The sequence below is a fragment of the Protobothrops mucrosquamatus genome, unplaced genomic scaffold, assembly GCF_001527695.2.
Source record: "Protobothrops mucrosquamatus isolate PMUCROS unplaced genomic scaffold, P.Mucros_1.0 scaffold3570, whole genome shotgun sequence".
In the NCBI taxonomy this organism is placed as follows: domain Eukaryota; kingdom Metazoa; phylum Chordata; class Lepidosauria; order Squamata; family Viperidae; genus Protobothrops; species Protobothrops mucrosquamatus.
In genome coordinates this window covers 124,811-147,069 of record NW_015389535.1, presented here as the reverse complement: position 1 = coordinate 147,069, position 22,259 = coordinate 124,811, and the positions used below count along the sequence as shown (strand labels likewise).

General features: G+C 50.2%; 1 protein-coding gene across 1 annotated transcript in view; it reads left to right on the top strand.

Moving 5' to 3' along the window:
• The window catches only part of CDC25B (cell division cycle 25B), a 24,666-nt gene extending 3,558 nt beyond the window's left edge, over nt 1-21,108 (top strand). Inside the window, exons 2-15 of the mRNA XM_015827242.1 lie at nt 2,785-2,882; nt 3,319-3,376; nt 9,421-9,457; nt 10,647-10,754; nt 11,152-11,259; nt 12,977-13,108; nt 13,664-13,741; nt 14,823-14,999; nt 16,519-16,614; nt 16,751-16,813; nt 17,538-17,636; nt 18,428-18,561; nt 19,614-19,725; nt 20,968-21,108. Of these exons, the coding sequence (XP_015682728.1) occupies nt 2,785-2,882; nt 3,319-3,376; nt 9,421-9,457; nt 10,647-10,754; nt 11,152-11,259; nt 12,977-13,108; nt 13,664-13,741; nt 14,823-14,999; nt 16,519-16,614; nt 16,751-16,813; nt 17,538-17,636; nt 18,428-18,561; nt 19,614-19,725; nt 20,968-21,108 (1,441 nt within the window). The remainder of the gene's footprint in view (nt 1-2,784; nt 2,883-3,318; nt 3,377-9,420; nt 9,458-10,646; nt 10,755-11,151; nt 11,260-12,976; nt 13,109-13,663; nt 13,742-14,822; nt 15,000-16,518; nt 16,615-16,750; nt 16,814-17,537; nt 17,637-18,427; nt 18,562-19,613; nt 19,726-20,967) is intronic.
• Nucleotides 21,109-22,259: the final 1,151 nt, after the last annotated feature.

The following is a 22,259-nucleotide window of genomic DNA, read 5'->3' as shown; positions in this document are numbered from 1 at the left end:
ACGTGGCTGTTCCAACTAGCGGGACTGGCCTGAGGGATTTTAAAGGGGGTTTTAATTACTTTTAAATTGGACATATTTAAATATTTCATTTTAATCAAATTTTAATTAAGTATGTATATATGTTAGTATTTTATTCAATTGTCAGCCGCCCTGAGTCCGTAAGGAGAAGGGCGGGATATAAATGCAATTAATAAATAAAATAAATAAATAAAAGTAAGTCGCTTTTTTCCCCCGTGCTCGATTTTGGGCATAAAGCGAGGCCTACCTGTGGTTTTTAAACTGCTCATTCCAGAGGATTAAATCCCCAAAAACCAAAAAAAGGTTTGGATCTGCCTGTCAGCCCAAGAAGAGGAAAACAGAGAAGCCAAACGTGGGGATTTGATTGTTTTCTTTTGCCCAGTTTCGGATGTGCGATCTTAATCTCTTTATTGCCCCTGGTTTAAGGCTGGCTTGTTGTCAGCTGTGAGGGGATTTGGGTGCTTAAATCCAGATCTTCCCTTTGCGCAACCCGTTTCCAAGAAGTTTGAGTCATCGGAGAGCTTTTGATTGCGTCCCTGCAAGAACCGGGGGAGCATTTAGAGCATTTAGATCAGGGGTCTTCAACCTTGGCCACTTTTAAGACTTGTGGACTTCAACTCCCAGAATTCCTCAGCCAGCGGGGTCTTCAACTGTGGCCACTTTAAGACTTGTGGATTTCAACTCCCAGAATTCCTCAGCCAGCGGAGTCCTCAACCGTGGCCACTTTAAGACTTGTGGACTTCAACTCCCAGAATTCCTCAGCCAGCAAAGCTGGCTGAGGAATTCTGGGAGTTGAAGTCCACAAGTCTTAAAGTGGCCAAGGTTGAGGACCCCTGATATAGACGCTAGGCCGTCCACCAAATGCTCGGGGCAAATCTTAACGACCAGAGTTGAGTCCAAGTTTTCCGTTACTAAGCAAGTCGGTGGGTTGAGTTGGGCTTCATAAAACGGGCCTGGTTAAATTTTTGGCAATTATTTTATTTTTATTTTTTTGCCCAAAAGCGATTCACTAAGTGAAACAGGCGGTCGTTAAATGAATCTGGCTTCCCCCCCCCATCCCCCCAGTGACTTTTGATTGTGAGAAGTTCCCTAGGGAGGTGGCCAATGACAATCCCAGGAGCCAGAGATGCTGTAATTACAGACCGTCCTCGACTTTACGACAGTTCATTTAGTGACCGTTCGAAGTTACGACGGCACTGAAAAAAGTGATTGATAGCTGTTTTCACACTTACGACCGTGGCAGCGTCCCCGTGGTCACATGATCAAAATTCAGATGGCTCATATTTATGACGGTCGCAGTGGCCTGGGATCAAGTGATCCCCTTTGGCGACCTCCTGACTGGCGAGCAACAAAGATGATCAGGGGACTGGAGGCTAAAGCATATAAGGAATGGCTGCTGGAATTGGGGATGTCTAGTCTAATGAAGAGAAGGACAAGGGGGGACATGATAGCAGTCTTCCAGTATCTCAGGGGCTGCCCCAGAGAAGAGGGAGTCAAGCTCTTCTCCAAGGCGCCTGAAGGCAGGACAAGAAGCAACAGATGGAAACTAATCAAGGAGAGAAGCAACCTAGAACTAAGGAGAAACTTCCTGACAGTTGGAACAATTAACCAGTGGAACAACCTGCCTCCAGAAGCGGTGAATGCTCCAACACTGGAAGTTTTTAAGAAGAGACTGGACAGCCATTTGTCCGAAATGGTATAGGGTTTTCTGCCTGAGCAGGGGGTTGGACTAGATGACCTCCAAGGTCCCTTCCAACTTTATTATTATTATTATTATTATTATTATTATTATTATTANATTCGGTTCGGCTGGCCCTCCAACTGCTCTCTAGGCGTCTTTTCCGACGTTTCATCTCTCTCAGCCCCTCGGTAAACCAAGGAGATGGTCGAGATCCACATCGGGTCAGAGGCCGCAAAGGCACGACTCGGTCCAATGCTGCGGCGGCAGTTGTCTCCCAGGCCGCCGCCTGATTTTCCGCCGAGTCGTGGACTAGATCTTCCGGATATGGCCCAAGCTCCATCAGGAACCTCTCAGGGTCCATCAGTCGCCTGGGACGGAACCATCTAGGTGGTTCCGTTGGCAGGGGTTGTTAGGGGTTTCTGAGTTGGTAATTCGTGTTTGTGCTAAACATGATGAGAAGAGGAGGAGAAGAGGAGGAGGAGGCGGAGAAGAAGAAGAGGGGGAGGAGAAGGAGAAGAGGGAGAAGGTGGAGAGGAGAGGGAGAAGGACGAGAAGAGGAGAGAAGGCGGAAGGGTAGAGGAGGAGCAGAGCGAGGAGAAGAGGGAGGAGGAGGAGAGGGGAAGAAGGAGGAGAAAGGGACAAGGAGGAGAGGGAGGAGGAGAAGGAGGAGAGGAGAGGGAGAAGGTGAAAAGGAGGAGAGGAGAGGGAGGAGAAGGAGAAGGAGAAGAAAGAGACGGAGAGGAGAGGGAGGAAGAGGAGGAGAGGAGAGGGAGAAGAAGGAGAAGAAGGAGAAGGAGAAAGTGATGAGAGGAGAGGGAGGAGGACGAGAAGAGAGGGAGTAGGAGAGGGAGGAGAAGGAGAAGAGAGGGAGGAGGAGGAGGAGGAGGAAGAGAAGAGGAGGAGGAGGAGAAGGAGGAGGAGTAACTAGAGAGAACGAAAAGAGACAGGAGAAGAACTCACAAAAATAAGCCACCTTCATCCTGGATTTCTGGAAGGGAAAATGTAAGAGGAAATCAAAGGAAAAGACTCTGGCACAAGTCACACGTTGGGGGGCTATCTGACCCCCCTCCCCCTTTGCTTTGCAGTGACTGGGACACCCCCAAAAGGAAGAAGAAGCTCAACCTGGACTTCAAGAAGCAATGGTCATCTCAGGACTCAGTCTCTTCGGAGTCTACGGACTCAGGTGAGGTTTGAGCGGGGTGGGACTGAATTCGAATCCGTGCCCTTCCAAACCGGGTCTTCTGTATCTTAGGGCACTTTCTGAAATTATAACAGACCCTCTCAACCGGGGGTTCTCCAAGCTGGGCGACTTTACACCCTGTGGACTACAACTCCCAGAATTCCCGAGCCGGTCTTGAGTTTGCTTATCGGAAGGTTGCAAAAAGGGGGGGGGGGTGTCATGTGATCCCGGGATACCGCAACAGTCGTAAATACAAGCCTGTTGCCAACCGTCCGAATGTTGGTTGTGGCCATGGAGAAGCTGCAAACGTCGTAAGCGTGAGGAACGGCCATAAGTCAGATTTTGGGGGGAGAGTCATTGTAACCGAACAGTCACTAAGCGAACTGTTGTAAGTCGAGGAGTATTTGTAATCACTGGAGGCTCTTTTTCTGCCGTGCAGGTGTTGGCCCGGACTACTCCCCCATGGAGACAGATGTGGAGATGTTTCCCGAGGATCTGTAAGTTAGCGTGCTCGGCTGTGTGAGTTGCGTTGTTGGGCTGCGTTCACACACAAATGTATTTTGTTTTCCCTGCAAAACGTGAGAATGTTTGGGGACATAGGAGTTGAAGAATTTCTCTTTCTTTTCTTTCTTTCTTTCTTTCTTTCTTTCTTTCTTTCTTTCTTTCTTTCTTTCTTTCTTTCTTTCTTTCTTTCTCTCTCCCTCTCCCTCCCTCCCTGCCTCTCTTTCTCTTTCTTTCTTTCTTTCTTTCTTTCTTTCTTTCTTTCTTTCTTTCTTTCTCCTTCCTTCCTTCTCTCTCTCTCTCTCTCCCTCTCCCTCCCTCCCTGCCTCTCTTTCTTTCTTTCTTTCTTTTTCTTTCTTTCTTTCTTTCTTTCTTTCTTTTCCTTTCTTTCTTTCTGTCTTTCTCACTCTCTCCTTCCTTCCTTCTCTCTCTCTCTCCCTCTCCCTCCCTGCCTCTCTTTCTTTCTTTCTTTCTTTCTCACTCACTTTTTCTTTCTTTCTTTCTTTCTCACTTTCCTTCCTCCCTCCCTCCCTCCCTTCCTTCCTTCCTTCCTTCCTTCCTTTCTTTCTTTCTTTCTTTCTCACTTTCCTTCCTCCCTCCCTTTCTTTCTTTCTTTCTTTCTTTCTTTCTTTCTTTCTTTCTTTCTCTCTCTCTCTCTCTCTCTCTCTCTCTCTCTCTCTCTCTCTCTCTCTCTCTCTCTCTCTCTCCCTCCCTCCCTTCTTTCTTTCCTCCCTCCCTCTTCCTTCCTTCCTTCCTTCCTTCCTTCTTTCTTTTATTTCCAACATTAAAATACAAAATTAAGAAAACAGAAAAACAAACCAACCACAGCCAACACTAACACTAAAAATTAAACACACAAAAAGAAAATCACCCCAAATATATCAATGACATTAAACACCAAAGGAATTTCTGCGGGAGTTTTACGTGCTGCCTTACCTGCGGCGTCCAGGTATCCAAATTTATTGTTTGTTTTATTTGTGGACTAAACGTATTTGCTGCCCGTCTCATTTCGTAAGCCACACTGGACGGCTTCAGGCAGCCTTAAAAACATTAAAACTGTAAGATATAAATTCCTAGAACAATAAAAATGGATAAAGCCAACCAATTCTGGAAAGGTAGGCCTGGACTTACGATGGTGACGGAACCCCGATTTTTACAATAGTTGTAAGTCGAGGTGCCCACCTGAGCAACTCAATCTTGCAGCCTTTTTTTACACCAGCTGTTGAGCAAATGCTGCAGTCATACAGCGAACATGGCAGTCATTAAGCGAGTCAGTAGATTCCCAAGGACTTTTTTTTTTTTTTTTGCCGGAAGCTAATCAAAAAGGCCAGTTTCCAGCAAAAAAAAATAATGTAAATTACATCCTGCGACTGCACAATACGGATAGTCCTTGACTTACGACCAAAAATTTTTATGTGGCTAAGTGGGACATTTGTTAGGTGAGTTTTGCCCCGTTTTATGACCGTTCTTTGCCACAGTTGTTAAGTGAATCATTGCAGTTGTGAAGTTAGTAACACAATAGTTAAGTTGAATCTGGCTTCCCCCCTGGACTTTGCCTGTCAGGTCGCCAAAGGGGATCACACGAACCCGGGACACGGCAACCGTCGTAAATACGAGTCAGTCGCCAAGCGGCTGAATTTTGATCACGTGACCCTGTGGGGACGCTGCAATGGTCGTTAAGTGTGAAAAACGGTCGTAAGTCGCTTTTCCCCCCCCCCCCTCGATTTTGGGCATAAAGCGAGGCCTACCTGTGGTTTTTAAACTGCTCATTCCAGAGGATTAAATCCCCAAAAACCAAAAAAAGGTTTGGATCTGCCTGTCGGCCCAAGAAGAGGAAAAAAGAGAAGCCAAACGTGGGGATTTGATTGTTTTCTTTTGCCCGGTTTCGGATGTGCGATCTTAATCTCTTTATTGCCCCTGGTTTAAGGCTGGCTTGTTGTCAGCTGTGAGGGGATTTGGGTGCTTAAATCCAGATCTTCCCTTTGCGCAACCCGTTTCCAAGAAGTTTGAGTCATCGGAGAGCTTTTGATTGCGTCCCTGCAAGAACCGGGGGAGCATTTAGAGCATTTAGATCAGGGGTCTTTTAAGACTTGTGGACTTCAACTCCCAGAATTCCTCAGCCAGTGGGGTCCTCAACCTTGGCCACTTTAAGACTTGTGGACTTCAACTCCCAGAATTCCTCAGCCGCCTTTTAAAGCAGCTCTGCAAACTTGGCCGCTTTAAGACTTGTGGACTTCAACTCCCAGAATTCTGGGAGTTGAAGTCCACAAGTCTTAAAGTGGCCAAGGTTGAGGACCCCTGATATAGATGCTAGGCCGTCCACCAAATGCTCAGGGCAAATCTTAACGACCAGAGTTGAGTCCAAGTTTTCCGTTACTAAGCAAGTCGGTGGGTTGAGTTGGGCTTCATAAAACGGGCCTGGTTAAATTTTTGGCAATTATTTTATTTTTATTTTTTTGCCCAAAAGCGATTCACTAAGTGAAACAGGCGGTCGTTAAATGAATCTGGCTTCCCCCCCACCCCCCCCAGTGACTTTTGATTGTGAGAAGTTCCCTAGGGAGGTGGCCAATGACAATCCCAGGAGCCAGAGATGCTGTAATTACAGACCGTCCTCGACTTTACGACAGTTCATTTAGTGACCGTTCGAAGTTACGACGGCACTGAAAAAAGTGATTGATAGCTGTTTTCACACTTACGACCGTGGCAGCGTCCCCGTGGTCACATGATCAAAATTCAGATGGCTCATATTTATGACGGTCGCAGTGGCCTGGGATCAAGTGATCCCCTTTGGCGACCTCCTGACTGGCGAGCAACAAAGATGATCAGGGGACTGGAGGCTAAAGCATATAAGGAACGGTTGCTGGAATTGGGTGTGTCTAGTTTAATGAAGAGAAGGACGAGGGGGGACATGATAGCAGTCTCAGGGGCTGCCCCAAAGAAGAGGGAGTCAAGCTATTTTCCAAGGCACCTGAAGGCAGGACAAGAAGCAACGGATGGAAACTAAGCAAGGAGAGAAGCAACCTAGAACTAAGGAGAAACTTCCTGACAGTGAGAACAATTAACCAGTGGAACAACCTGCGAGGTCTTCGCCACTTACGAGGTTGTGACCTTCAAAAATTCTTCTCTGACCTGTCGGTAAACAGGCTTTACCATATCCCAAAAGACGGACTCGTCCCCCAACCTGATCTACTGGAGGTTCCAGGGAAGGTTGAAATAATAATAATAATAATAATAATAATAATAATAATAATTTATTATTATTATTATTATTATTATTATTATTATTATTATTTATTATTATTATTATTATTATTATTATTATTATTATTATTATTATTATTATTATTATTATTATTAAAGTCAGTGGGGGAGCCCGATTTGCTTAACAACCGTGTTTCCCTTAGCGACATAAATTTGGGGAGTCAGTTGTGGTCTACCTGTATTGCGATAAGTGTGAAGAATGGTTACAAGTCACTCTTTTCAGTGCCGTTGTAATTTTGAGCGGTCACTAAATGAACTGTCGTAAATCGAGGACTACCTGTGTTGGGGAACTAAGAGGGGGGGTTGAGGCCCGGGGGGGGGAAGGATGGGGACTGCAGAGGGAAAGTGTGGAGGGTTGTGGAGGGTTTTGTGCACACACTCCCTCCCTCTTCTTGGTATGTGTGTGTGTGTGTGAGAATAGTTGGGGGTGTGTGCCTGGGGCTTGTATCTGACAGATGGTGCCCCTCTGGGCTCCCTCCCCACCTCCTAATTTGCATGCAGGTGGGGGCAACGGTTATGGAAGACCCAGAAAAGACCCCTTTGAACTCCTTCTTTTGTTGTCAAGTCTTTGGAATTGAATTGGCCCAGCCAAGCATGCTGGTGGGGGGGGGGGGGTTGGGAGCAGAAGCCCCCTCCCCATTCTCCTGCACTGCAGGCTCTGAATGGAGGAGGAAAGGAGGCCTCTTGAGGGTGGGGGCACACGGAGGCCCAGCCTGGGAGACCGCGAAGGGGTCAGGGGGTGAAGAAAGACCCCACACAAACAGCAAAGCCGTCTGCTGGACCGACATCCCGGACGATCCCCCGATATTTCAGCAATCGGCTGGAGCTGCTTTGTTCTCCGTAGAGACCGCTGCGAGAAGCTGGGGTTGGCATCGCCTGGGCACCTAAAGGCCCGCTAGACCCACCCTCCGGGAGAGAGGCAAGGAATGCAGTCAGGAGGAGAAAGGGGGCCCTGTGGAGCATGGGGCCCGGAGTCGGACCCTCTTCTGCAACAAGAGCTGCTGAGGTTGGAAAGGAAGGGAGGGGGGGGGAGACAGGGAAAGTTGGAAAGATGTGAGGACGATGCTGGTGACCTTTGAAAAGGGGGAGGGAGGGTCTAAAGGGGAGGGGGCACTCGGGTTGTCACGGTCCTGAATTTGGGAATGCATCCGTGGCGATGCCGCCGCAGGTAGTCCTCAACCTACAAGCATTCATTTAGTGACCGTTCGGAGTTACAACGGGACTGTAAAGGGTGGCTTAGGACCGTCTTTTACACTTATAACGACCGTTGCAGCCTCCCCCATGGTCACCGGATCAGAATTCAAGACCCTCGGTAATCGATTCACGTTTAAGACGGTTCCAAATCATTTGTGATCTCCTGAGGAGCAAAGCCAGTGGGGAAACCGGATTCACTTAACAACTGTGTGACTAACTTAACAACTGCAGGGATTCACTTAACAACGGTGTCAAGGGAGGTTGTAAAACAGGGCCAAAAAAACCCCACTTAACCACTGTCTCACTTAGCCACAGAAATGTTGGGGCTCAGTTGTGGCCGAGGACTACCTGTATATTTTTAAATCCTACATGTTTGGCTGGGGAATTCTGGGAGTTTAAATCTGGCTGGGGAATTCTGGGAGTTTAAATCCTACGTGTTTGGGGAATTCTGGGAGTTTAAATCCTATGTATTCGGCTGAGGAATTCTGGGAGTTAAATCCTACATATTTGGCTGAGGAATTCTGGGAGTTTAAATCCTAATGTTTGGCTGGGGAATTCTGGGAGTTTAAATCCTACATGTTTGGGGAATTCTGGGAGTTTAAATCCTATGTGTTCGACTGAGGAATTCTGGGAGTTAAATCCTACATGTTTGGCTGGGGAATTCTGGGAGTTAAATCCTACATATTTGGCTGGGGAATTCTGGGAGTTTAAATCCTATGTGTTCGACTGAGGAATTCTGGGAGTTAAATCCTACATGTTTGGCTGGGGAATTCTGGGAGTTAAATCCTACATATTTGGCTGGGGAATTCTGGGAGTTTAAATCCTACATATTTGGCTGGGGAATTCTGGGAGTTTAAATCCTATGTGTTCGACTGAGGAATTCTGGGAGTTAAATCCTACATGTTTGGCTGGGGAATTCTGGGAGTTAAATCCTACATATTTGGCTGGGGAATTCTGGGAGTTTAAATCCTATGTGTTCGACTGAGGAATTCTGGGAGTTAAATCCTACATATTTGGCTGGGGAATTCTGGGAGTTTAAACCCTACATATTTGGCTGAGGAATTCTGGGAGTTTAAATCCTAATGTTTGGCTGGGGAATTCTGGGAGTTTAAATCCTACATATTTGGCTAGGGAATTCTGGGAGTTAAACCCTACATATTTGGCTGAGGAATTCTGGGAGTTTAAATCCTAATGTTTGGCTGGGGAATTCTGGGAGGTTAAATCCTATATATTTGGCTGGGGAATTCTGCGGCCCACAGGTTGGGACCCCTGTTCCAGTCCAGCCCAGCCCCCTGCTCAAGCAGGAGACCCCTATATATCCTTCCACCATAACTGTTTTGCCCGCGAGGGACAGAGGGTCTTCTTTCCAGCAGGCTTTCTTTGATCTATTGGAGGGGTGGGGGCATCGTTAGAAGCTTGGCAGCCTTGTGGGAGGGGGGTCTTCCAAGTCTTGACCCACCTGGGAAGCAAGCCACCATCCCGTGGCCCTTGCAGAATGACCCTTGGGGTGTGGGGGTCCTTCTGGGTTCTGCTGGAGTCAGGCGATCATCATAAATCCTAATTCTTATCTTCCTTTCCTCCACAGGGAATCGCTTCCCCTTCGGAGAATCAAGTCCTTACCGGTAAAAACTGCTTCTCCTTGGTCGAGCCCTCCGGGTGGGACCCCCCGGGTGGGCTTCGGGTGGGGGGCTTTGCAGGGGAAACTTGAGTCAATCTAGCTGGGCTTGGGCCGCCATTGGGGGGCTGGGGAGACGCCGGTCTCCGGGCTAGTTCGAAATCGGGGGTACACGGGGGCCGAGGCCTCCACGCGAGGCTTGATCCTTCACCCCGAGGGTCCTGTCCACGGCAGGCCAAAAACCGGTCCACGCAGACCAACGAAGCCCCATCCGTGGGATGCAGGCCACGGAACCGGTTCCCGGTGCCCCCAAAGATTGGGGGTCACTGCTTTACCCTGTGGCTGGGAGCGTCCGGACAGGGGACGCCATCTTGCCTGATGCTGTCCACACGCCTTCGACGTCTTTGTGACGTCTGCTGGATCTCTGCGTCCTTGGGAAGCTGATGGGGGCCCTGAGTTCGGGTTCACGGGAGGAAAACAGGGCTGCCGAATTGTCCGCCAGGGGGAGCTTGCAGCGGCCCCTGTTTTCTTGGTGGCGGGAAATTTTGTCCGGGCAGTCCTCGGCTTACGACCATTCTTCAGCCCCAAGTTTATGTTGCTAAGTGGGACGTGTGTTCAGTGAAGTTTGCCCCCATTTTACGACCCTCCTTGCCACGGTCGTTAAGCGAATCGCTGCGGGTGTTAAGTGAGTCACACGGTCGTTAAGTGAATCCGGCTTCCCCCATTGACTTTGCTTGTTGGAAGGTCGCAAAAGAGGATGATGTGACCCCCCCTGGGACGCTGCGACCGTCGTAAGTGTGAACCACTAACGACCGAGCACCTGAGTGTGGATCGTAGGTGACCCCGGGGATGCGGCAAAGGTTGTAACTGAAAAACGGCCCTGTCCCTCTTTTCAGTGCCCGTTGTAACTTTGAATGGTCGCTAAACGAAGCGTGGTAAGCTGAGGACTACCTGGCCTACAAATCTCCCTGCCTGGAGAAGCGAGTCCCCCGAGCAGGCCCTGGCCTGGGAGAGTTTCTGGCCCTCTCGGAAGGCCGCCCTGCTCGGCTGGCGGAGGAAAAAAGAAACTGGGGCACAACGTGGCTGGTCTGGGGGCCTTTTGGGCACCGGGGCCAGCCCTGGACCCCAGGGCAGAACTCCTCCTGCTCCTCCTCCTCTTCTGCCTCTGCCTCCCTCACCTCCTGCTCTCTCCCCAGGTGAGGCTCCTGGGCTCCAGCCCCGTCCTCAGGAACATTTCGCATTGCAAGCAGTGCAACGGCCCCGGGCAGAACCCCCCGGCTGCCCCCCAAAGCACCACGGAACATGTAAGTGAAGGGCCCTGGCCCTGGTCCCTGCCCCTCCCCTGCCCTTTCTCCTCCTTTCCTTTCCTTTCCTTTCCCTTCTCCTTCCCTGCTCCTTCTCTTTCTCCTCCTTTCCTTTCCTTTCCCTTCTCCTTCCCTGCTCCTTCTCTTTCTCCTCCTTTCCTTTCCTTTCCCTTCCCTTCTCCTTCCTTCCTTCCTTCCTTCCTTCCTTCCTTCCTTCCTTCCTTCCTTCCTTCCTTCCTTCCTTCCTTCCTTCCTTCCTTCCTTCCTTCCTCTCTACCCTNCCTTCCTTCCTTCCTTCCTTCCTTCCTCTCTCCCCTCCCTCCCTCCCTCCCTCCGTCTCCCCTCCCCTCCATTTCTTGGCTTCCTAAAATTGCTTAGCTTTTTCTCTTTCCGACAGGACGGGGCTGTTTTTAAGAAGCCCTCCCGGCCTACGAGCCGACTCACCGGGGGCCAGGGGGACAGGGCTCCCTTCGCCCAAAGACCCAACTCTGCCCCGCAGCTGATGGTGAGTGATGGCTGTCAAAGAGGAAGTGGGTTTGGGGTGCAGGCACGGTTGTATGTGTGTGTGAGCGTGCGGCAATTCTGCTTTTATTTTCCTTTTATTGATGGGATCGATTTATATAGCTGTCCTGCCCAGCACAGCGCCCAGGACAGTGTATTTTATCAAGGGCAAATCATCATTTTGGGAAAAAAAAGAAATAATAAAGCAAATGCAATCCAAAAGGGCCAATTCAGTGATTCTGAGTGGTGCCCGAGAATAATTCAGCGGGTCATCTGATTCTCGGTCCTTGGGAAGACAATAGCAGAATAACAGCGTTGGAAGGGACCTTGGAGGTCTTCTAGTCCAACCCCTTGCTCTAGCAGGAAACCCTATACCAGTGGTGGCGAACCTATGGCACGTGTGCCAGAAGCGGCACTCAGAGCCCTCTCTGTGGGCACGTGCGCTGCCGCCGCCAGCAACTTGTGCAGGTCCATTAGGCCGCCGCCGCCCAGAGCGGCAGCCCCACCCAGCACAAAGGAGGCAAAGCGTCCAGCTAACAAGCTCGAGTAGAGGTGATAGAGCACGCCCACACCCAGCAACCCAAAGGCCACCCCGAGCAGGGAAAGCCAGATCCCCATCAGCGCCATGGCCCCCCAGTCCCAGCTAGGATTGCGTGCCTCCCCCATCCATGCTGGGCCTCCTGCCCACCGCCCCACCCGCCACAGATCCCCTCGATCTCTCCCAACCCTGTCCAGCCCCCACAGGCATCCCCCCCATGAGCAACATCGAGGTGGCCATGCCCACCCCAGCCACGCCCACCCAATATGCCGTGACAACCGGAGCCATGCCCACCCAGTGGGCCATGCCCCCCCGAGGGCACCACAATGCTGATGCGGCCCTGGCACTTTGCGATAAATAAGTGGGTTTGGGGTTGCGGTTTGGGCACTCGGTCTCTAAAAGGTTCGCCATCACTGCCCTAGACCATTTCTGACAAATGCTTGTCCAGTCTCTTCTTAAAAGCCTCCAGTGATGGAGCACCCACAACTTCTGGAGGCAAGCTATTCAAAGCCTCACATGTTGTGGAAGGCAGGCAGGCAGGCAAAGCCGGCAGGGTTGGGTGAGTGGGGGGTCTCCAGATTTCACAGGGGGTGCTGTTCCAAAGGGTGGGGGCAGCCTCAGAGAAGACAACGCTTCCTGGGTCCTCTCCCAGGATATATTTATTGCAGGGGTGACAGGGTCCCCAAACACACCAACCCTTCTAGATCTACCCTAAAGGAAACAGACTGGCTGGAGGGGGTGGTGGTCAGGAGGGGGCTATTCTCAAGGGAGCGTGGCCCAACCCTCCTTGAACCTCTACGGAGGTTCTCGGTCGTCCAGGTCACGGTGGTCCCAAAGGTCATTTTTCCGAAGGCGACTGACTTCCTTGGTTTTTCTTGAAGAGCTTTCGCTTCCCATCCCAGAAGCTTCCTCAGTTCTGACTGAAGAAGCTTCTGGGAGGAGAGGCGAAAGGTCTTCCGAGCAAAAACCAAGGAAGTCCCGTTGCCTTTGGTGGAAAAAGCAACCTTTGAGACTCCCTCAAACATGGTTTGGCTGCAGCTCCTAGCTGAATCGCTTGGCCAACGGGAGAGGGTGGGCACCCGGTTGGGAAACGCCAGCCGAGTCACTCTTGGGACAACGTGACTGCCTCGGAAACTGCCAGCAGACGCTCAGGCTGCCGTGCTTACGGCTCCTTTCTCTTCAGTTCTGCAGCCCCCAGAAGGAGAACGTCAATCCGGAGAGCCCGGTCTACCTGCGCCGATCCTCCTTGACGTCCTTCATGAACGACGATGATGATGACGGCTTTCTGGAAGTCCTCGACGAAGAGGAGCTGAAGGTAAAGCTTCTGCTCGGAAGGCCGAAGAGGTGGCGGACCGCAGGTGGGGTGGCCTGGGGCGGACCTCGGCCAACTCTTGAAATATACCAGGAAGTATTTGCCTTGCAGCCACAATTTGGGACTGGAACTTCCGTCACTAAGTGAGGTGGTGGCTAAGTGAGCGAACCTCCCCCCCCCACTGGCTTGGCTTGTCAGAAGGTAGATCGCACGACGCTGCAGCGGTCATTAAGTCGGTTGCCAAGCGTTCGAATCCTGATCACAGGACCGTGGGGATGCTGCGACGGTTCTCGGTGCGGGAAAAAAACGGCCGTAAGCCCCCCCTTTTTTTCCAGTGCCGTTGTAACTTGGAACGGTCACTAAGGAAACGGTCGTAAGCCGAGGACTACCTGTGTTTAGAATGTGCTGGATAACCTCTGGGAAAGGATAGGGCCTCCTTGCCCGTGGCAGCCAGGAGGAAACGTGGGAACGAAGAGACGGGGTCGCCCTCGGCGGCCAGGCCTGTCCCAGCGTCCTCTGCCTGCTGGCCTGACCACTCCGCCCTGCTTCCTCTTCCAGGTGGACGGCGACATTCCTTCAGGCATGGAGAACCTGCTGACGGCACCGCTGGTGAAGGCGAACGTCGAACCCGCCCCGGTACGTAGAGCCCTTTGCCCTCGTGGAAGGAGGGTGTGTGTGGGGGGGCGACAGTTTTCCAATGCCAAATTGAGCAGGTGGGTCCTGCGATGTGGGGGTGGGAGGGTGTCAGCATTCCTCGCTGCCCTGCTGGCCTACGGGGAGAAGGGAGGCTGGAAACCGAATGTCAGCGGTTCTGCTTTGGGGGCTAAGGCTGGTGTCACCCTTCTGAGCCTGAGCAGAGGGCTGGACTAGAAGACCTCCAAGGTCCCTTCCAACTCTGTTTACTCTACTCTACTCTACTCTACTCTACTCTACTCTACTCTACTCTACTCTACTCTACTCTACTCTACTCTACTCTATATTCCTATTTCTTATTCTATTCTGTTCTGTTCTATTCTTCGATTCCTATTCCTATTCCTTATTCTATTCTATTCTATATTCTATATTCTATACTATTCTATATTCTATTCTATTCTATTCTATTCTATTTTCTATTCTATATTCTACTCTACTCTATACTCTACTCTTCCATTCCTATTTCCTATTCTATTCTGTTCTGTTCTGTTCTATTCTTCGATTCCTATTCCTTATTCTATTCTATTCTATTCTATTCTATTCTATTCTATTCTATATTTCTATTCTATTCTATTCTATTCTATTCTATTCTATTCTATATTCTATTCTATTCTATATTCTATATTCTATTCTATTCTATTCTATTCTATATTTCTATTCTATTCTATTCTATTCTATATTCTATTCTATTCTATTCTATTCTATTCTATTCTATTCTATTTTCTATTCTATATTCTACTCTACTCTACTCTATACTCTACTCTTCCATTCCTATTTCCTATTCTATTCTGTTCTGTTTTGTTCTATTCTTCGATTCCTATTCCTTATTCTATTCTATTCTATTCTATTCTATTCTATTCTATTATTCTATTCTATTCCATTCCATTCCTCAACTTTCTGTTCCTCATGCTTCTCCTCCTTCTCCTCTTCCTCCCCCCTCCCTTCCCCTCCCCTTCTTCCTTCTCCATCACCTGCTGGAGCGCTCCCGCCTCATCTCTCCTCCCTGCCCCCCAACTCTGTGCAGGTGGTGTCCAGGAGCTCCCGGTGCCAGCGCCTCTTCCGCTCCCCCTCCATGCCCAGCACCGTCATCCGGCCCATCCTGAAGCGGCTGGACCGGGCCCAGGAGAAAGACAGCCCCGTGAAGACCAAGCGGCGGAAGAGCCTCACCGGCAGCGCCATTGTGGAGAAGCCGGAGGAGCCGGTGAGGCTGGGCTGGGGTGGGGGTGGGGGGCTCCTTTGTACCTGGACCTGAACCCCACAAGAGCAGCATCTGCAGCTGCCTCCTTGGGATTCCCTGCAGGGGTGCTAAGACCTCCCCCCTCCTTTCCCAGATGGTTTTTTTTGGGGGGGAGGGGGCAAATTGGCCTCTTTGCAGCTGTGGGTTTGGGGCAGGGGTCTTCCAGGAGGGAAGGACCCCAATTCTGTCTCCGGGAGGGTCTTGCTCAAGCTCTGCAAATCCTTTGCATCTGGGTTTAGTTGATCGGTTGAATGATGTTTAGGAGGACCCCCTTTTTCCGGTCGTCTCCAGCATGTGGGTGGGCCACCCGTAATAGACCAGGGAAGAGGATGCTTGAGGGTCTCCAGGGACAGCTGTACAACAGGGGTCCCCCCTGGCCCTGGGGTCAGGCTACTTTCTGGCAGGCAAGGTCCCAAGAACCAGTTTTGGTCACCACGATGTAAAAAAGATGTTGAGACTCTAGAAAGAGTGCAGAGAAGAGCAACAAAGATGATCAGGGGACTGGAGGCTAAAGCATATAAGGAACGGTTGATGGAACTGGGTATGTCTAGTTTAATGAAGAGAAGGACGAGGGGGGACAGGATAGCAGGGTTGCAGTATCCCAGGGGCTGCCACAAAAGAAGAGGGAGTCAAGCTATTCTCCAAAGTGCCTGAAGGCAGGACAAGAAGCAACGGATGGAAACTCATCAAGGAGAGAAGCAACCTGGAACTAAGGAGAAACTTCTTGACAGTTAGAACAATTAACCAGTGGAACAACCTGCCTCCAGAAGCGGTGAATGCTCCAACCCTGGAAGTCTTTAAGAAGAGACTGGACAGCCATTTGTCCGAAATGGTATAGGGTTACCTGCCTGAGCAGGGGGTTGGACTTGATGACCTCCAAGGTCCCTTCCAACTTTTATTATTATTATTATTATTATTATTATTATTATTATTATTATTATTATTATTATTAAACCCTTTTGGTCTCCCAAAGTGTGGTGGTAGGTGAGAAGCAATGGGTCATGGGGAATCCAGTTTTGGGCTTAATGTCATAATTCCGACAGGTGAAACTTTTCAAAGAACTTCGAGGCATTGTTTACCTTAAAGATTCTTTATTTGCGAAGCATAGCGTCGCCTAGTCCAAGCCAAAATCTGAGTTCCCCTCTCCCGAGCACCTAGTATCAAAGCACAATGCCCTCCTCCAATTAACAGTCATAAATCACATTCCCCAATTAGCTTGAAATGCAGGCTTTCCCTCCAGTTCTCCAGCCCGCCAATTCTTATCATCTCTTGTTTCATTAACCTTGGTTCTCACACCAAGTCCAATATTATTAGGTCTATCTCCAAACTCACATGCATATTCCTCTCCCCCCAGCATCATCTAACTCTAAGACTAAAACATAAGAAGAAAATAGTGCATTTCTACTGTTGTCAAAGCAAAAACATCCAATGTTAGCAGCGTTGACATCATGGTCTCATCTCCTCCAATGTCCCGTTCTTCTAGGTGCCTCGGCTGTTCCGCTCCCGTTCCTGCTGTCCCTTGGAGATTGGCAACATCTTGGACCAGGACCAGCGCGAGCTGATTGGCGACTTCTCCAAGGTATTGGCTGAGAAGACGAGAAGGAGGTCCCTCTTGACTTCTTCTCGCTGGGGCAAGGGATGGATCGGGTGGGAGGTCTCTGTGGGCTCACGGTAGGCATGGCCGTTGACGGCCCCCTCCCCTCCCCTCTCTTTAGGCTTTCGTTCTCCAGACCGTGGAAGGGAAACACCAAGATCTCAAGTACATTTCTCCAGAAATGGTAAGGAAGAACCATCACGGTCTGTTCTTCTCGAGAACATCCATCTTAAAGCATGCCAGCTGGGGAATTCGGGCAATTGAAGGTCAGTTCCCAGAATCCCTCAGCCAGCGTGCTTTAAGACGGGTGGACTTCAGCTCCCAGAATCCCCCAACCAGCATGATGTAAGAAGGGTGGACTTCAACTCCCAGAATCCCCCAGCCAGCTTGCTTTAAGATGGGTGGACTTCAATTCCCAGAATCCCTAGCCAGCGTCCTTTAAGACGGGTGGACTTCAGCTCCCAGAATCCCCCAACCAGCATGATTTAAGAAGGGTGGACTTCAACTCCCAGAATCCCCCAGCCAGCATCCTTTAAGATGGGTGGACTTCAACTCCCAGAATCCCTCTCCCAGCATGCTTTAAGATGGGTGGACTTCAATTCCCAGAATCCCCAGCCAGCGTCCTTTAAGATGGGTGGACTTCAGCTCCCAGAATCCCTCAGCCAGCATGCTTTAAGATGGGCGGACTTCAATTCTCAGAATCCTGTCAGCTTGGTTTAAAAAGGGTGAACTCCCAGAATCCCCCAGTCAGCTTGCTTTAAGATGGATGGATTTCAGCTCCCAGAATCCCCCAGCCAGCTTGCTTTAGGATAGGTGGACTTCAGCTCCCAGAATCCCCCAGTCAACAAGTTTTGCCAGACACATCTGTGGAGTTGTGGGCTTCTTTTTAACCCTGTCTTTGCCCGCAGATGGTGGCGGTCCTGAACGGCCAGTTCAACAGCCTCATTGAAAACTGTGTGATCGTGGACTGTCGATACCCCTATGAATACGAAGGCGGCCACATCAAGGTTAGTTCTCCGGCTCCGGCTTCTTGGCGCGAATCAGCAGGTTGGCCTGGATGAGGCGGAGGGGAAGATGGTAACCTGGGTGGGTGGCACCTGGTCCACAAGTCATAACTGCATGGCTGGCTCCAAGAATTCTGGGAGTTGAAGTCCACAAATCATAACTGCATGGCTGTCTCAAAGAATTCTGGAAGTTGAAGTCCCCGAGTCGTAACTGCATGGCTGTCTCAAAGAATTCTGGGAGTTGAAGTCCACGAGTCGTAACTGCATGGCTGTCTCAAAGAATTCTGGGAGTTGAAGTCCACATGTCATACCTGCATGGCTGGCTCAAAGAATTGTGGGAGTTGAAGTCCAGAGTCTTAACTGCATGACTGGCTCAAAGGATTCTGGGAGTTGAAGTCCAGAGTCTTAACTGCATGGCTGGCTCCAAGAATTCTGGGAGTTGAAGTCCAGAGTCTTAACTGCATGGCTGTCTCAAAGAATTCTGGGAGTTGAAGTCCACATGTCATACCTGCATGGCTGTCTCAAAGAATTCTGGGAGTTGAAGTCCACATGTCATACCTACATGGCTGTCTCAAAGAATTCTGGGAGTTGAAGTCCACGAGTTGTAACTGCATGGCTGGCTCAGGAATTGTGGGAGTTGAAGTCCACGAGTCATAACTGCATGGCTGGCTCCAAGAATTCTGGGAGTTGAAGTCCATGAGTCATAAAAATCCCCATCGTTCCCCCACCCCTGGTCTAAATGTTTGGGGAGCAGCTTTGAAACGATGAACCCCTTTTTCTGCTTGGTTTTCCAGGGGGCTGTGAACCTCCCCCTGGAGAAGGACGTGGAAGACTTCCTTCTCAAGAGGCCCATCGTCCCCTCGGATGCTGCCAAGCGGGTCATCGTGGTTTTCCACTGCGAGTTCTCGTCGGAAAGAGGACCCCGGATGTAAGTCTCCCCTCCTGCCCACCCTTTTTGGGGGGACCCGGCTGTCGCCCCCTTGCACCCCAATGCTCAAAGGCCCACAAGCTCTGTCGTCACCCATTAAAATTTAACTGAGCTTGGATTGCACTATCCTGGCCGCCATCTTGACTCTTTTGACTCTACAGGCGCTCTCCTCGACTTAACGACCACCGTCGAGTCCCAAATTTCCATTGCTCGTTGTTGAGTTTGGGCCCCGTTTTACAACCTTGTTTGCCCCTGTTGTTAAGCAAGTCCCTGCAGTTGTTAAGTTAGCAACACGGTCGTTAAGCGAATCGGCTTCTCCCGTTGACTTTGCTCGTTAGGTCACAAAAGGGGATGTGACCCCCCCGGGGGACGCTGCGACCGTCGTAAATATGGAACCAGTTGCCAAGCGGCCGGATTTTGAACACGTGGCCATGGGGGGGGTTGCTGCAACGGTCGTTAAGTGTGAAAAACAGTCCTCAGTCCCTTTTCCCACTTTGAAGGGTCACTAAACAAACCGTCGTAAGTTGAGGACTACCTGTACAAGGCAGTCCTTGGCTTACGACCACAACTGAGCCCATGTTATCAAGCGGGACGTCGGTCAAGTGAATTTTGCCCCATTTTACGACCTTGCTTGCCACCCTCGTTAAGTGAATCACTGCAGTTTTAAAGTTAGCGACACGGTCGTTAAGTGAATCTGGCTTCCCCCCCATTGTCCTCGCTTGTCAGAAGGTCGCAAAAGGGGATCGCGTGATCCCCGGGGGCCGCTGCGGCCGTTGTAAATGTGAGTCGGTTGCCAGGCGCCTGAATGTAAATCACGAGGCTACGAGGGACTCGCAAGTGGGAAAAAACGGGGACAAGTCCCGTTTTTCAGCCCTGTCGTAACTTCGAACGGTCGCTAAACGAACTGTCATAAGTCGAGGACCGCCTTTATCCAGCCAACTTTCCCCGGCTCCTGCAGGGAAATAAAGGGCAAGGCTGTGGGGGGGGGGGGTGTCTGGTGTGACGTTGTGCTTCGTGGCGGCCGTTCATCCTTGCCTCTCTCGTTCCCAAAGGTGCCGTTTCGTTCGGGAGAAAGACCGTGCTTACAATACATATCCGTCTCTCCACTACCCGGAGCTCTACGTCTTGAAAGGGGGTTACAAAGAATTTTTCCCCCAATATCAGGTGAGTGTCAACGCTGCACAGTGAGAAAAATTACGTTGACAGTGAGCTTTTATTTATTTATTTTTATTTAAAAAAAACTACATTGAGATGATCACAACGTAAGTAAGATTACCGCAACATTGGTAAGGCGGCCACGCTTGGAATCCGGCATCCAGTTTTGGTCACCACGATGTAAAAAAGAGGTTGAGACTCTAGAAAGAGTGCAGAGAAGAGCAGCAGAGAGGATTAGGGGGCTGGAGGCTAAAAAATATAAGGAACGGTGGCTGGAATTGGGTATGTCTAGTCCAGGGCTAGGCAACCTTGGCTCTTTTATGACTCGTGGACTTCAACTCCCATGGCTGGCTCAGGAATTCTGGGAGTTGAAGTCCACGAGTCATAAAAGAGCCAAGGTTGCCTACCCCTGGTCTAGTCTAATGAAGAGAAGGATGAGGGGGGACAGGATAGCAGTCTTCCAGTATCTCAGGGGCTGCCCCAAAGAAGAGGGAGTCAAGCTATTCTCCAAAGCCCCTGAAGGCAGGACGAGAAGCAACGGATGAAAACTAACTAAAGAGAGAAGCAACTTGGAATTAAGGAGAAACCTCCTGACAGTTAGAACAATTAACCAGTGGAACAACCTGCCTCCAGAAGCTGTGAATGCTCCAACAGTGGACGTTTTTAAGAAGAGACTGGACAGCCATTTTTCTGAAATGGGACTATTCCTCCAATGGGATTTTCCCATGTATTTTACCAGGAAACATAGGGCAGGCTAGAAAAGTCAGTGCCCCCCTAACCATACCCAAGTACTCCGAATTTGTTGGCGATGTCCATTTTGCTCTCCAAGTTCATGGTGACCTAACCCTAACCCTAACTGGAATTTTCCTCCAATGGGATTTTCCCATGTATTTTACCAGGAAAGATAGATAGGGCAGGCTAGAAAAATCAGTGCCTCCTAACCATACCCAAGCACTCCGAGTTTGTTGGTGGGCACAGTGGTGAGAATGCAGCATTGCAAGCTGACTCTGCCCACTGCCGGGAGTTCGATCCCGACCGTCTCAAGGTCGACTCAGCCTTCCGTCCTTCCAAGATCAGTAAAATAAGGACCCAGATTGTTGGGGGCAAATATGCTGACTCCGCTTTAGAGAGGATTTTAAAAGCATGGTGAAGCAGTATATAAGTCGAAGCGCTATTGCTATGTTGAGGAGGGGCTGATCTTTTGCTCTCATCTTCCTCCTCCTCCTCCTCCTCCTCCTCCTCCCCCCCCAGAGTCACTGCGACCCGCAGAACTACCGCCCGATGCACCACAAGGATTTCAAGGAGGACCTGCGCACTTTTCGTCTGAAAAGCCGCACCTGGGCCGGAGAGAAGAGCAAGCGAGAACTCTACAATCGTCTGCAGAACTGCTGAGGGGCGGACGAAGCACCGGGGGTAGGGTGGGGGGGTTGTTTGCATTCGGGGGGGGGCAGGAAGGCTGGATGGGGCATCTTCGGCGTGTATCCCCGGCAGAGCGTCTCCCGCCCTGTACCTATCCAGGACAGACATCTGCAAGGCGAAAGAAATACGAATTCTCCTTCCGAAACTGCCCTGTTCTATTCCGGCACGCTCCAGTTTTTGCGAAGAGCAGGATACAAACTCTTTGCAACGTTGTCGATCTGCTCCGTCGGGCACGCCAACAAAGGCGTTTGAACAATGCTCTGCAGTTTTTGTTGGTGGCAAAGCCGAGCAGAACTTTTTCTTAAATCCAATAAGCTTCTCGCTTCGGGTGCCTTTTAGGAAGAACAAAGGACACAGCCGCGGGGAGCGTCTTTCCTGGCGACACAAAAGTGTGTGTTGCGGGTGGGGTGCGGTTGCTCAGGCGCCGCATGGTGGCGGTGAGTGGACGTGAGCGTGCCCCGTTGGTTTCCCGCCCGTCTTCCTGGCGAGGGCAAGCGAGGCAAGACGAAGGTGGGAACGGGTTTGCAGTGTTCCCCACATGTCTCTGGAGTGGTGTGTGTTGCGTAACCACTGTGACCGTACAGATTGCTTGAAACGGAAGGAGATTCTACACTGTCTCACGAAGTACTTACTTAGTATGGCAGCAAAACTCTTTTCATCGGGGTTCACCCATGGGGAGAAGCTGTTTTAGCTTGCATGCGGAAAGGGGATGTCTTGGGATTTTTGCAGGCATGGGAGGGGAGAGAAAAACTGGGAGACCCCCCCACCTAACCACAGGAAAACAATAGAGCAGAGTAGTTTTAAAAAATTAACAGGAACTATCGGTTACCTCGCTTCCCACAATCGCTGGTGCTGAGCCAGGCTGAAAATCACTCTCTTTGAGGACTCATTTTTATTATTCACATTTTTATTTTGGCCTCCGTGACGGGCCTGGGAGGACCAACCTTGATGCTGGAGATTGTCCACCGTTTTAAAGTTGTCCATTTTAAGTTGAAAGCAAGCTTTCCTCCAGTCCAAAGCAAGAACCAGCCTTGACTTAAAATAGTTCAGGTCCTTTTGCTTCCGTCCGTCAAACTCAACACGCTCACAATACCTCCCCCTCTGCCCAGTTTACCATTCGGAGG